This window comes from Microcaecilia unicolor, chromosome 10, assembly GCF_901765095.1.
Source record: "Microcaecilia unicolor chromosome 10, aMicUni1.1, whole genome shotgun sequence".
NCBI classification, from domain to species: domain Eukaryota; kingdom Metazoa; phylum Chordata; class Amphibia; order Gymnophiona; family Siphonopidae; genus Microcaecilia; species Microcaecilia unicolor.
The window spans coordinates 115839507-115854210 of record NC_044040.1 but is presented as its reverse complement, the minus strand read 5'-3'; the positions used below and the strand labels follow the sequence as shown (position 1 = coordinate 115854210).

Here is a 14704-nt window from a genome sequence, read left to right as displayed (position 1 = left end):
CCGGAACGCTGCCTGTCCTTGCCTGCTGCATCCTCCTCGGTCTGGCTGGAGATTCAAAATGGCCACCGAGAGTTGAAGTGGCCTCGCGAGAGTTCAACTCTCGGCGGCCATTTTGAATCCCCAGCCAGACCGAGGAGGATGATAGACAGGGGAGGCAGCGCTCCAGGCAGGAAAGAGGGGGCTCTTTCCTGCCTCGAAGACGTCACTAGACCACCAGGGAACATGGTAAGGAAGGGGAGGGGATGGGAGTAGGGTTACCACGGCGCCGATCGCCCGCCCACACGCACGCGCCTGCCCGCACCCGCGCCGACGTTTGTCCAGAAATCCGGACAAACGTGGGTGCAGGCAAAATCCGCCGGACGCCCCGGACATGCCCTCAAAAAGAGGACATGTCCGGGGAAATCCGGACGAATGGTAACCCTATCCCTGGTCTACCTTTATACATGTTTTTCTCCCTTCTAGAGGTGACCAGCAGCATTAACAATTCACAGAACGCTGCCTGTGCTGCTCCAGAAGCCTTCTCTTTGCCACATCCCACAACCCTCTGATGTAATGTCCTGTTTTGCAGAGGCTGGGGCACAGAGAGTCAGAAGAGATGCTGGACTTAGGGGACATAAGGAGATGGATATAGGAAGTGAGGGGGAAGATGGTAGACAAAGGGAAGAGAGAAAGAGAGCGAGGAAGATGCTGGACAAGGAGAGAATAGGGAGAGAAAGAGATGGACACAAGGAGGAAACAGAGAAGGAGATGCTGGAAACAGGGAAAGGAGAGAGAGAGAGAGAGGGATGTTGGAAACAGAGAGATAGAAAGAGTGAGTAAAACACTAGACAGGAGACAGAGCAAGAGAAAGAAGACCCTAGATAAAGGAGAGTAAGAGTGAGATTCTGGAATTGGATGAGGGGGAAGTTACGGAGAGATGGGGAATGGTGGCTAGGATGAGGGAAAGAAATTAAAAATGATAAGTAGATACAGTAAAAACAGGGAGCTTGAGGAGTTAAATCATAGTAGACTGAGAGAGAAAATGAAATGGAAACAAGCTGAGACATAAATATCAATGTCCAAAACAGATATAGGAGAGAAAGTGAAGAAGATGCAAGGTAGCCAGGTAGTGGTTCTGGCTTGTAGAACAAACTACCACTTAGTATCACAGCGACACATATAGGAAACTTGTAAAATTGTATTTATTTGATCCCTAAGAAATTAAGTCACATTTAAAATATTTGATTTTGGTGGTCAATTTATCTGGTGATATTGTAATTATTGGGATTATGGCCCAATTTTACTCTTTTGTGATCCGCATTGAGCCACATCTAGGTTAAGTGGAATTAAAGTGTCTATTTAAGATTAGCTTAGAGAGTTAAAAAAAGACAGAGGAAAGCAGAAACCAGAGAGAGAGAGACCAACATTATTATAAAAATACAATGGCCAGATCACAAAGGTAGAAAATAAATTATTTATAGATTAGTGATTTGAATATATTGATTTTTGGAATTTACATTTGCTAACTTTACATTTTGCACAGTACAGGGGTAGTTGAATCTCCTATTTATCTGGTGTTATACTACAGGCAGAGTGTGGATTTTTAGGGATTCAGTTTAATTTTTGTGTATATATTTCTATTTTTAATTTGTGGTCGCTTATTGGAAACTCTCTGAGGGTCTTTCTATGCTTTAAGTGTGTGACTGAGACCAGGTATTCTGTTAACACAGAGGATGTTAAGTAATCTGACTTTTTTCCTAGTAAGTGTATTAATGTTCTAGAGCCTCCTTTGAAATGGTGCACCTGACCTCTAGTGGTAGGCTCAGAAGAATACTACTGTTCAAGCTACCATATGAGGGGTTTTCTTCTTTTATATAGCAGCTTGAACCTTCTAGCTATGCCATTTTGAAGAAGGCAGTCACCAGTTCAGGAGTGAATGGGGATTGATCTTGATTCTGGGACCCCTGGTGTGTGTTGGAGTTATGCAGATGGGCTGGCTGGTTAGAAGGGAGCTGATGTGTGTGGGGGGTGGGGGGCTAAGGGGGGGAAGGTGTGTGCCAATATGGGAGGAGGGGTGCCAACGCAAAAGTTGACTCAGAGTGCCACAATCCCTTGAGTTGGCCTTGAACTCTTGTTTTAATGTATTTGTATTATAGGATTATATTGTATTGTCCTATGTAAACATTTTCTAGAGATCTATATATGGCACTTAATATTATGTGCTATTTCTGCACAGATTTTTTGGTGCAGAAAAGCATAATGGAAGCAAGATGCGCAGAGCTATATTTATGTATCCAGTTATAGAATAGCACCTAAGTGTTTCTGCACGGATCTGAAAAGAGGACATAATGGTGGGAGGGACATGGGCAGGTCAGGGGCATTCCCTTAAAATGTGTGCAGTGTTATAGAATTAGGAGGATCTGTACCTAATTTGTGTGCTGGGATTTAAACCTGGTTCCAGTTGATGTAAATCCTCACGCCCAAAGTTGGGCATGGATTCTGGCGCTACGTGCTGTTCTATAATGGGCACTCATCCTTAGGCGCCCTTTACAGAATACCGTTTAGTGCTGATTTTTTTGGCAGCTATTTTTTGGCACCATATACTGAATCTATCTCTTTGTACATTTGTGGAGTGAAAAGTTGATAATGTTTTAAATTAAATTAAAATGATGCCTGGCTTCCCGATTCCTCTTTCAGCACTCGAGCTTTTTGCTAAAGTAGTATTCCTGGTTGATTTCTCTCTCATGTACTCCTGGATTCTATATATTTTGCTCAAAATTGCGGGTGTCCAATTTGAGCATGCAACTAGTGTAACAAGCCAATTAGCACCAATAATTAGGCGCTATCAATCAATTCATAACAATTTAGATTTATGCGCACATCTTGCTAAGCGTTATTCAATAAAGATTCACACGTAAATCTTTTAGCATGCAACTGAAAAGGGGGCATGGCAATGGGAGAAGCACAAGCAGGTCAGGGGCATTCACTAAAGATGAGTATGGTGTTATAGAATTCGGGGGATCCCGAATTTATATGTGAGGATTAACACCAGGTTTCAGTTGATATAAATTCTTGTGCCAAAAGTTGGGTGTGGATCCTGGCACTACATGCTATCCTATAAATGGCACCCAACCCAGATTGCTGTTTGTAGAACAGCGCTCAGCAGTCATGTTTTTTTGGCACACAAATCTGGGCACCAATTACTGAATCTACACCATAGTGGGGAGGCTTGCTCTTTAAACATAATAATGTAGTACCAAATGGAGCAATCCAGTTTCCAGCTGTCTTAGATGGACTTATAGAAGCAATGAGTCAACTCAGCAGCATGATTAAATATGCATCTTGTCCACAATGCATTTAAAGTATGCCTGTGAATAATGGTCACTATTACTGTTATAAAATCAATAACTGCTAGACCCTCTCCATCTACTTTTGACAATTTTAAAAAGTCTCTGTTTAACCATTAAAACCAGAATAATGAAAGCCACCAAGAGAGTCAGTGAAGCTGGAAGGATGAGTACCAAGTATAACAAGGTCATGTCTTTTGTTATCCACAGACAGCTCTGAGTGATAGATTTGGGGAGCTCCATTGCAGACACAGTATTGGAGGAAAATTTGCAAGTAATCTGCTGTCTGTCAGCTATGTGCACTGTCCTGAGCTCCTGGAGGGATTTCAACCAGTCCAGCTTGCAACAGTCATATGGGTTCTGGCTAAGGTAGACAATATGAAGATTTTTCACTAGTCGCTGATGAACCATAAACTGTGGAAAGGAGATATGGTTTCTCCGAAGATCCAAGCTGCGGAGAGCCAAGCTATTTAAAGTACTGGGGAAGCTAGTCAAAGTGTTTCTAGAAAGATCCAGTGCTAACAAGTTTTGAAATTTAGAGAAGTCAGCTTTCGCAGAGTTAGAAAGACCATTGTTTCTGAGAGATAAAGACTGCAGTGTTAAGGCAAGATCTTGCAGTGGATGCATGCCCCTTAACAGTGCTCTCTTGTTGCTTGAGAGGTCTAATTTAGTTAGTGAAGTCCCTCTGAAAGCATGGTCAAACACTGGCTCCAGGTCACAACCTGCCAAGTAAAGATGTCTCAATGATGTGATGTTCCTGAAATCTATACAGATTCTGTCCCCAGCCCTGTTTTTCTGGGGACAGAGGTTGAGTTGGTTATGACTTAGATCAACAGTAGTGATGCTGTCTAGATGGGTAAAAAATTGAGATGGCATTCTTTTCAACCTGTTGGTACTTAAATTTAAGAACTGAAGATTGGGAAGGATACTTCCTGGATAGAGGTCCACTTGCAATTCTAAGAGTTGGTTCTGGCTGAGGTCCAGTTCAACAAGTGTAGCTGGGGGTTCTCTCTCATTTAAATTAATGATCCAAAAGCAGTTCTGATTAAGCTTTAGATGAGACAGGGAGGTCATGCTTGCCAGGAATCCATCAGGCAGGTACTGGAACAAATTTCTGCTCATATCCAGAAACTTCAGGGAGGAGAAGTTCCCTAGAATGACCTCCTCCCAAAGATTAACAGAAGTAACATTGGTAACATTGTTACTTATGAAGACAAACTTTACTAACCCATCCTTGGAAGTTGTGGTATTCGATGCATTGGCATAAAAGTTCATTTTGTTGTCTGACAGCAGTAGGGAGCGTAATTTGTTGTGTTTGGGCAAAAGTGGAAAGAATAGAAGCTGATTGTGTGAGAGATCTAGTGTCTGAAGCTCAAAGTTAGCACTGGATTCCTCAGCCAGAAACCACTCAATGTTGTTGTAGCTGGCATTGAGTATCCAAAGTTTGGTCAGATCAAAGTTAACAATACAGGGTATGTGATTATAGGCCAGATTAAGTCTTTGCAGTCTCCGTAAGTTTTGAAAAGCTCCCTCCTCAATTTCATAGATGTAATTCTTTTCTAGGCTCAGCTCCTGAAGCTGTCCCAGACTTTCAAAGATTGTAGAATCTAACCTCATGATGACATTCCTGGCCAGGGACAAGGACTCCAAAGATGATAGGTTCTGAAGCAGAATACCAGTCATGTCTTCAGTGAGATAGTTCCCTGACAAGTCCAGCTTCTTTAGAGATGGCAGTGACCGAAGGGCATTTGCTGCCATGGGGTAGTTTACAAAGATGGCGTTATCTTGTAAGGAGAGAACCTTAAGCCTCTTGTTGCCAGAGAACGCTCCTGATTCGATTAACTCTAAGTTGTTCCCCTGCAGGCTAAGACTCCACAAGTTTCCATACCGTTGCATAGTGCCATTTCTAAGAGTCTTCACAAAGTTAGCATCCATGAAAATTTCCTGGGTGTTGGCAGGAAGATTTTCTGGGATTGATGATAATTTCCTCCCATTGCAATCCACAGCACTGTGCACCTGGATCAAGAGAAATACATTAGTAATATGAAATTAAACATGAAGGCAGGAATATTTTGCAACTAAGGTCTCTGTCAGGCAGTGAAGCAGACATGGAACAGGCTATCTACTCATTTACAGTATTATGAAAGATCAATTAATCAGGTCTTAAATAAATCCTTATCAGAAAATCAACATAAAGACTATGGAGGGTAAAAGCATTTCATTTCCAAAAATTAGTATTTCCCTACCCTACAAATTTACATTATATCATTTTCATTCCAAAACATGTGAGAACTTTGAAATCTGTTAACTCTGACTTCTCAAGGTAAAATTTAACTGTACCTGTAATAGATTGTAAACTTCAACCTGTGTATGAACTAAGTTGTCAATTTATGTATGTAAATTTTATATGACTCCATGACCAAGATACCTCAGAATAAAAAGGAATCAATTAAATAAGGTACTTGTATTCAAAATATAATTCATTAACAGAAAAGTGAAGTTAGAGTAGGTGGGTTTTGAGTCCAGTCCTAAAGGTAGAGAAAGGGATTGCAGCAAGGGCATGAGAGGAAGTGTTCTAGAGAACAAGTACTAAGAAAAAGGAAGCCTGCATCTTTGATGCAAGATGAAGAGAATGAAACAGTCTGTAAACAGAGAAGAAAAGCAGAGAGGTATTTGGGACAACAGTCCTGGCTATACTTATGTGTCAGAAATTTAAATATAGAAGACAAGGGGAGGAGAAAAAACAAACCTCACGGAAGTGTGACAACAACACAAGAAGGAATGAGAATTCCAGAAAGTCAATATAGGACCTTTAATCTAGTCAGCAAATCCAACACATCAAAGACCCGACATGGCTGTGTTTTGGTGTGTGCCTGCTTCAGGAGTCAAAACCTACACGTGGCCACAAGTAATAGAGAAATGCTGAATGGAATGCTGCTGGGTTTTCCAGCAGGCACCACTGTAGAATTATGAGCACAGTCATGCACTATGGAAAGGGTCAAAAGGCCAGAGATTGATAAGCCTGGATGACTCTGGAATTTATGATCTACTAGTATAAAAGGCCAGTTTCTGATACAAATGAAACAGGCACTAGCAAGGTTTTCCTCAGAGTGTGTATGTTTGAGAGAGAGTGTGTGTGTCATAGAGAGAATGAGTGTCTGTTTTGTTGTTACATTTGTACCCCACACTTTTTCCCACTCATGGCAGGCTCAATGCGGCAGGCAATGGAGGGTTAAGTGACTTGCCCAGAGTCACAAGGAGCTGCCTGTGCCGAGAATCGAACTCAGTTCCTCAGGACCAAAGCCCACCACCCTAACCACTAGGCCACTCCTCACCTGTGTGTGTGAGACTGTGTGTGTGTGACAGAGAGATAGAGTGTGATAGACAGGGAGTGCGTCAGAGTGTATGTGAGAGACAGTGAGTGAGTGTGAGCCCCCACCCCCCCTCTCACAGGGCCCCCTCCCCACCCCCACCTCTCTGGTCTCAGGACCCCCTCCCCACCTCCCTCTCCCCTCCCCACCCCCGTCCAGCAACCCTCCCCTCCCCCCTGGCGCATCAAACCCCCTTGCCACCCGCAGCTGCCAGTGGTAATGCTGTCTGGCCGCTGCTGCTTCCCCTGTTGAGCAGCAGCGGCCGCTACAAAAAGAAAAGACGTGGAGGCAAGAGGAGGAGCAGCTGCAGAGACTGCGTTGTAAAACTCGGCATTTGCGAATGATTTGAGCTGGGTTTAAAAACATTTATCGCTTCTTTTCTTTTTGTAGAGGCCGCTGCTGCTCAACAGGAGAAGCAGCAGCGGCCGGACAGCGTTACTACTGGCATCTGCGGGTGGCGATGGGGTTTGATGCGCCGGGGGGGGGAGGGTATTGATGTGCTTCGGGTGGGGGGAGGAGGGTGTTTGATGTGCTGGGGGGATTGGGTGATGTGCCGAGGGGGGGGGGGGGTTCTGTGGTGCTGTGCTTGTAGTTTTTTGATGCGCCGCTCCCTGCCACTTGCTCCGAAGTGGCAGGGAGCGGCGCACTGACAGCTGATTCCCTGGCAGGGGGAGGAGTAGTGAAATACACTCCGCATGTTTCCCTACTCCTCCCCCTGCCTGGGAATCAGCTGTTAGTGACACCATCCTGGCTACGGAGCCTAGCTCAGCAACTCCAGGAGCCATGGACACAGGCAGTCCCACATTAGAACGTTGGTGGTGAGAATTATTATATAGGATTATGATACCCTTACGGGCAAGCAGGCTTGGGAAAGAAACTAGTGTAAACAACAGGAAGAATGTGGTTTAACATGTTAAGGAAAGCAGATGGTGAGAACCAGATAATCTAAGAGAAGGATAATTTGCAGAAAAAGTCATGTAAATCATTGTCTGAAACAAACGATATAAGCAGCCGGATCAGAACAGTATTTCAGAGAAGCACAGTGAACATCTTTTTATGTAACTACTGATCTCTCATGAGAAACTATTAATTGTAACTATATTTGATAAGTAAATAAACAGTTGACTTTCTCATATGCACGTAGCCCTGGTTTCTTTTATCCCCCCGAATTATTGATGGCTGGTACATGCTAATTTGGGAGGGGTACAAGGAGCCTAAAAACATTGGTAATCCCAACATCGATAGAGGGGATGGGGTCCTGGTTCAGTTCAGAGATTTTCAGGCACATTAAGGAGAAGAAACAGTATCCTGGTTCAGTCCGGAGATTTCAAGGTACATTTGTGAAAAGAAACAATGGTGTCAGTTCAGCTGCAGGATTCCTGACACCACAGACCTGGTAAGGATGAAGATTGGTAAGTGACATCTTTAAAAAATTTTTTATGCTAGGTCCTGTGTCACTATTGTCTGACTAGGTGTTTTAAAATAGCAATTATCCCTGGTAGGTAGGTAGGTAGGTAGGAGGTCCTAAGTCTCGTTTCTCAGAATAGGTGTTTTAAAATACTAGGTTTTTATTATACACATAATGGCTATGCCTCTTGAGACAGTAATTAAATACTTTCCTTTAGAGAAAAAATAACTTACTAAATTAAATCAAAAATGGTATAAATGGAATCAAAAACAAACAAACTGATATTTGTTGGCCCCTAAATGGATCCTTTGATCTAAATTTATTACGCAAATTGATTAATATACTGAGACCTATAAAAAAGGTAAATCTCGTATTAAACATTTACAAGCCATAGATAAAAATTAGCTCCTATGCCTGTATCAATATAAGACAAGTGAAAAAAAAGTCTGATCAGCTCTATCCAAAAGTCCAAAAAGAATTAGTTATCCAGAGCCAACTCAGAATAACTAATATTTGCTATAATAACTCTTGCTAAAAATATTTTTATGTAACTTGAATTCTGTTCAAATCTCATTCTTTGAATTGTCTTCTTTGTTCCTAACCATGCTTTCTTTTTTCTGTTCTGACTCCTTGGATTACCAAAGCTATAGAGCTTTATAAAAAAGAAAAAAAACGGCACAGGATTCTAGAGGAAATTCTTCATGGCCATAGGAAATTTCTCTACATTCATGTTTTTTTAAATGTTTGATTTCATGGCTCTAAAGCACTGTAACTAGGGATATTAATTTTAGTAGTAGGGCAGCTTCTTTTTTTTTAAACACATTTTTTTCTTTTCCTGCTTAGAGGGAATATTTCTGAGAGTATAGATGAATTGTTTCTTTTGTCTGGGATGAATGGTTTATGTCTCTGTCATGTTTACTTAGCAACATTCCTTTGTAAATAACTTTGTCTTCAGTTAAATGATAAACTGGTTTTCCCAGTCTGGCTATCTCGTTGTGTGAGCTTTGAAATCCAGCACTACTGATAAGGATTAAATTACCTTTTGTTTTTAGCCCAAAGTAATTAACTGCTGCCCTGGCATTACTTTTGCATTATAAATGAAAAAACCCACAAAACCCAGTAAAACCCCATGTGACTGAATCTTATCTTCCCTATACCACCATAACATCTTTTGTACTTGTCCCCTACCGAACTTGGCGAATGCCTTTACGGTATTATGTAAGCCACATTGAGCCTGCAAATAGGTGGGAAAATGTGGGATACAAATGTAACAAATAATAATAAAAGGGAAAGGGAAATGATATGCCGCCTTTCTGAGGTTTTTGCAACTACATTCAAAGTGATTTACTTATTTTGTACCAGGGGCAATGGAGGGTTAAGTGACTTGCCCAGAGTCACCAGGAACTGCAGTGGGAATTGAACTCAGTTCCCCAGGGTTAAAGTCCACTGCACTAACCACTAGGCTACTTCTCCACCAGTTTCCTAAGTTTGTCTTACAGTTTTATTTCTCTTGGCTTAAATCTACTATTTATTAGATACAATTTTATTTCAATGTTTTCTTTTGTACATAATTCTATTTCAATGTTTTATTTTATATATATGATTTCTAGATAACGATTTTGTTTTCCTGCTAGGCTTGCAAAGAATTCTACAGTTTTACTTTCAGGATGTTTCAGCTATTAGAAAACGTGTCCACATTCTAGTCTGCAAATTTATGGTGGTTTTCCCTGCTTGCTTTAAGAAACTATAATGAAACATGTACGTGTGTGTCCTAAGACTGCCATAGCCAGACCAGTGGAGCTATGTGATCTTTGCAAATTAATTTTTGACTGTTAATTTCCTTTAAAGACACTCCATGAATCATTTAAACAGTACTATTGTACATTTTTTTCTTTCCTACATCTGGAGTAGCTATCTCATATTAATTTGTACACATAAGAAGTACTTCTAGCCCTAGGACACTGTTTTGGTATTTTTCTTTTTTTTAATGTGATTTTTGTTGCATTGCATTCAAAATTTGACATCCACATTTATGGATACATTTTACATTAACTGTGAAGTTTCCTGTCTGTATTAGATTCATCAACACAGGATTTAAGACAGTCCTGTTGAACTTTTTGATTGCTAACTGTGATTTGTGCAAGGAAACGTTTGTCTCCTGAAGTACTTAATCTGTTTAGTTCATCACTTTTATGATATATATATATATATATATATATATATATATATATATATATATATATATATATATATATATATATCTGTATCATTGTACCTCAGATAATTGAGAGTCCTGAGAAATTTCCCCACAGGAAAAGTGAATTTAAATGAATGTTTCGATTAAGAAGTTAAGATGTTTTGTGTACCTTGAAAGAAAATGTTTTATACTGCCCCAGAACAAAGACAGTGTCGTTCTAAGCGATTGCCTAGTTTGCCCCTAATTTGTTTAAATTGCCTTTTTTTTCACCATATTTAAGAAACATAAGTACATAAGTAATGCCATACTGGGAAAAGACCAAGGGTCCATCGAGCCCAGCATCCTGTCCATGACAGCGGCCAATCCAGGCCAAGGGCACCTGGCAAGCTTCCCAAACGTACAAACATTCTATACATGTTATTCCTGGAATTGTGGATTTTTCCCAAGTCCATTTAGTAGCGGTTTATGGACTTGTCCTTTAGGAAACTGTCCAACCCCTTTTTAAACTCTGCTAAGCTAACCGCCTTCACCACTTTCTCCGGCAACGAATTCCAGAGTTTAATTATACGTTGGGTGAAGAAAACTTTTCTCCGATTTGTTTTAAATTTACTACACTGTAGTTTCATTGCATGCCCCCTAGTCCTAGTATTTTTGGAAAGCGTGAACAGACGCTTCACATCCACCTGTTCCACTCCACTCATTATTTTATATGCCTCTATCATGTCTCCCCTCAGCCGTCTCTTCTCCAAGCTGAATAGCCCTAGCCTCCTTAATCTTTCTTCAAGAGGGATGCTTCAAAATAACATATATACAATTTTTATAGCAATTATGAACAGCTGTTAGGTTAAACTATTTTCCCTCCTTCTTTTTTCTGTATTCTTTATGACCTTTGTTTAGTATAAATGGAGAAATTGTGCTCCTAACTTCTTGATGCGCTAATATTCTTTCTTATGCAAGCTATGAATTAGTTTTCTTACTACAAATATCGAACTTTATTTTCCCTAATCTCTATTGTTAATAATTGGATATTTTTCCCTAATTTATTTTCCATAAATGTACTGTGCCTATCTAATGCTTTTAAGAAGCCTGTTTGTACTAGCCGAATGATAAAGATTTAAAAATTAGGTCTTGAATTTTATGGCATACTACAATTGTGCAGAACGTATAAGCATTCTCCCATTCAATTTTGGAAATTTTATGTACAAAGTTACAGCAATGTTTAAACAAATGAGAAAGTCTATTTGTAATGAGAGCTGAAAATATGCATGTGTAAACTGAATCTAAGTAGAAATGTTTGTACAGGGACATGTATATGATTTCTGATATCCTTTTTTAGTCAGATCAGTATGGTCATTGATTTTTATTATATCCTACATACACCTTGAACTGTGCAAAGAATGAAATCTGAGAACACCCTTAAGTTAATGACATGTTACTAATGAATTGGACAACTATTATATAGACTATTTACCTCGCTGGACATCATGTGGCCCTCTAAATGGAAGTCTTCTGGAAGTCTTAGGCTTAAAAGAGTATGTGCCAATACAGATGATTTCCATAAACATTCCAAAGAATTATCAAGTAGATTTAGACAACGTGGATATCCTAATGGATGCATATCACAAGGCCTTAACAAAGACTACGCTAGGACGAGAAAAGAATTATTGAAAACTGGCACAAAACCCAAGGAAAATCCTGAGATAGTATGTACATTCCGGTTCTCATCCATGAGTCACGCTTTCAAAAACATTATTCTTAAACATTGGCATATTGTACAAACGCACCCTTGCTTTAGAGATATTACTCCCACTTTCGTCCTTTCAAGGAATCCTAATTTAAGGAATTATTTGGTCTCCTCCACCCTACCAACATTATAAGGCAATATAACTCACAAAGACGGAGGTCATAGACCTTGCAGCTCTTGCTCGGTTTGCGCCCACTCACTACAACTTGACACTTTCATACATCCTAGCACTGGTAAACATTACAAACTTAGAATTGATAGTGACTGTAATTCAAAAAATGTTATATACATCATCATGTGCCTGTGTAAAATGCTATATATTGGCAAAACAGATAGGAAGATCAGTTAGGATTATTGAACACCGTAGTTGTATTAAGAGACATATTAAAACTGCCCCATTGGTAGAACATTGGATCCATGCAAATCATAAAACTGATGACATAAAATTTTTTCTTTACCAAGTTAATCAAAACCAATAATCGAATGTCAAGGTTTCTTTATTTAATTTTTTATTACTAATAGCAACAAAAGTAATTATAGCACCTCTGATAAAAGCTTTGAAAGCATCCCAGAAGTTGTGCCAAGAGGTATGGCTAGGTGAATTAAAAACGGAGATATTCTTCTATTTCTTTGGAAATATTTTCTAAGAATTCTGGGTTAGTTAATAATGTGGGGTTAAATCTCCAATGAGGATTATTTGTTGAAGTTTGACCCATTTGAATTTGAAGTGAGATATGAGCATGATCAGATAGCAAAATATTGTGTACATTAGATATTAGGGAAGAAGAAGATCACGTGATGTGCGGAAGAGAGCGGAGGTAGGGAAGCTCTCCTCCTAGGCCGAACCCATCCCGCCGCTACTAAACGCTCGCAGATCCGGTTATAAATAACAAAATCCAGGTGAGAAGAAGAGGCGATTGTATGGACCCTTTCGTCACTCGCTTGGAACTGACGATGCCCCCCAAAAATGTCAAGAAAGAAGTGGACAAATCCCGCGCCGCAGATAGCAAGATGGCGGCGAGCCCGCCACCTGAGGCGCCTTCAACGATGTTCACGACACCGCAGCTACAACAATTGACAGAGGCCGTGAAGATGGCGCTGGACCCACAATTGCAGCAGTTATCTAATCAGCTAACAGCGGTAGAAAGCCTGCTGGCGGACACGACCAGGCATACAGGGGAACTGGAGCACAGAGTGTCCACCCTGGAGGACGAGAGGACCGGAACAACTGAACAACTTATGGAACTGTACCGCCAGGTACAAAAACAATCTCAACAGCTTGACGATCTCGAAAACAGATCTCGCAGAGACAATCTGAGAATTATAGGCATACCGGAGACTGTATCGGAGCGCTTGCTGTCCTCCGTGCTAGAGAAGTGGCTGCAGTCAGAATTTGCTCTGTCTGACGGAGTGGGATCTATTTGTCTCGAGCGAGCGCACCGCGTGGGCCGGAAAGCAGACAACAATCAGAGGCCCAGGATGGTCATGATAAAGCTCCATAAATTTGTGCACAAGGTAGAAATTCTAAGAGGAGCATGCCTGAAGCGAGATTCCCTGACTTTTGACGGCTCGCCGGTGAGAATATTCCAAGACTACTCCGTTGCGCTACAAGAGCGGCGGCGAGCCTACCACCCGATTTGTACATCGTTAGCGGAGGCGGACAAAAGATTTATGCTTGTTTACCCAGCCACTCTGCGAGTTAATCATCAGGGCTCCTGGCACAGCTTTACAAACCCAAAAGCAACGCAAGATTGGGCGACAGAGACATTGAAATTAAAAACAGCACAAGCTAGGGCCTAAAGCATCCGGAATCCAGATCAGGATCAGGAGGGAACAATTGCCATTATGTTGGAGGTACAGTGGGGGAAATAAGTATTTGATCCCTTGCTGATTTTGTAAGTTTGCCCACTGACAAAGACATGAGCAGCCCATAATTGAAGGGTAGGTTATTGGTAACAGTGAGAGATAGCACATCACAAATTAAATCCGGAAAATCACATTGTGGAAAGTATATGAATTTATTTGCATTCTGCAGAGGGAAATAAGTATTTAATCCCTCTGGCAAACAAGACCTAATACTTGGTGGCAAAACCCTTGTTGGCAAGCACAGCGGTCAGACGTCTTCTGTAGTTGATGATGAGGTTTGCACACATGTCAGGAGGAATTTTGGTCCACTCCTCTTTGCAGATCATCTCTAAATCATTAAGAGTTCTGGGCTGTCGCTTGGCAACTCGCATCTTCAGCTCCCTCCATAAGTTTTCAATGGGATTAAGGTCTGGTGACTGGCTAGGCCACTCCATGACCCTAATGTGCTTCTTCCTGAGCCACTCCTTTGTTGCCTTGGCTGTATGTTTTGGGTCATTGTCGTGCTGGAAGACCCAGCCACGACCCATTTGTAAGGCCCTGGCGGAGGGAAGGAGGTTGTCACTCAGAATTGTACGGTACATGGCCCCATCCATTCTCCCATTGATGCGGTGAAGTAGTCCTGTGCCCTTAGCAGAGAAACACCCCCAAAACATAACATTTCCACCTCCATGCTTGACAGTGGGGACGGTGTTCTTTGGGTCATAGGCAGCATTTCTCTTCCTCCAAACACGGCGAGTTGAGTTCATGCCAAAGAGCTCAATTTTTGTCTCATCTGACCACAGCACCTTCTCC

At 41.2% G+C, this 14704-nt stretch overlaps 1 protein-coding gene across 1 annotated transcript in view; it reads right to left on the bottom strand.

Moving 5' to 3' along the window:
* Positions 1-2955: 2955 nt before the first annotated feature.
* The window catches only part of NRROS (negative regulator of reactive oxygen species), a 120644-nt gene continuing 108895 nt past the window's right edge, over positions 2956-14704 (bottom strand). Inside the window, exon 3 of the mRNA XM_030215630.1 lies at positions 2956-5342. Within this exon, the coding sequence (XP_030071490.1) occupies positions 3381-5342 (1962 nt within the window). The 3' untranslated portion in view covers positions 2956-3380. The remainder of the gene's footprint in view (positions 5343-14704) is intronic.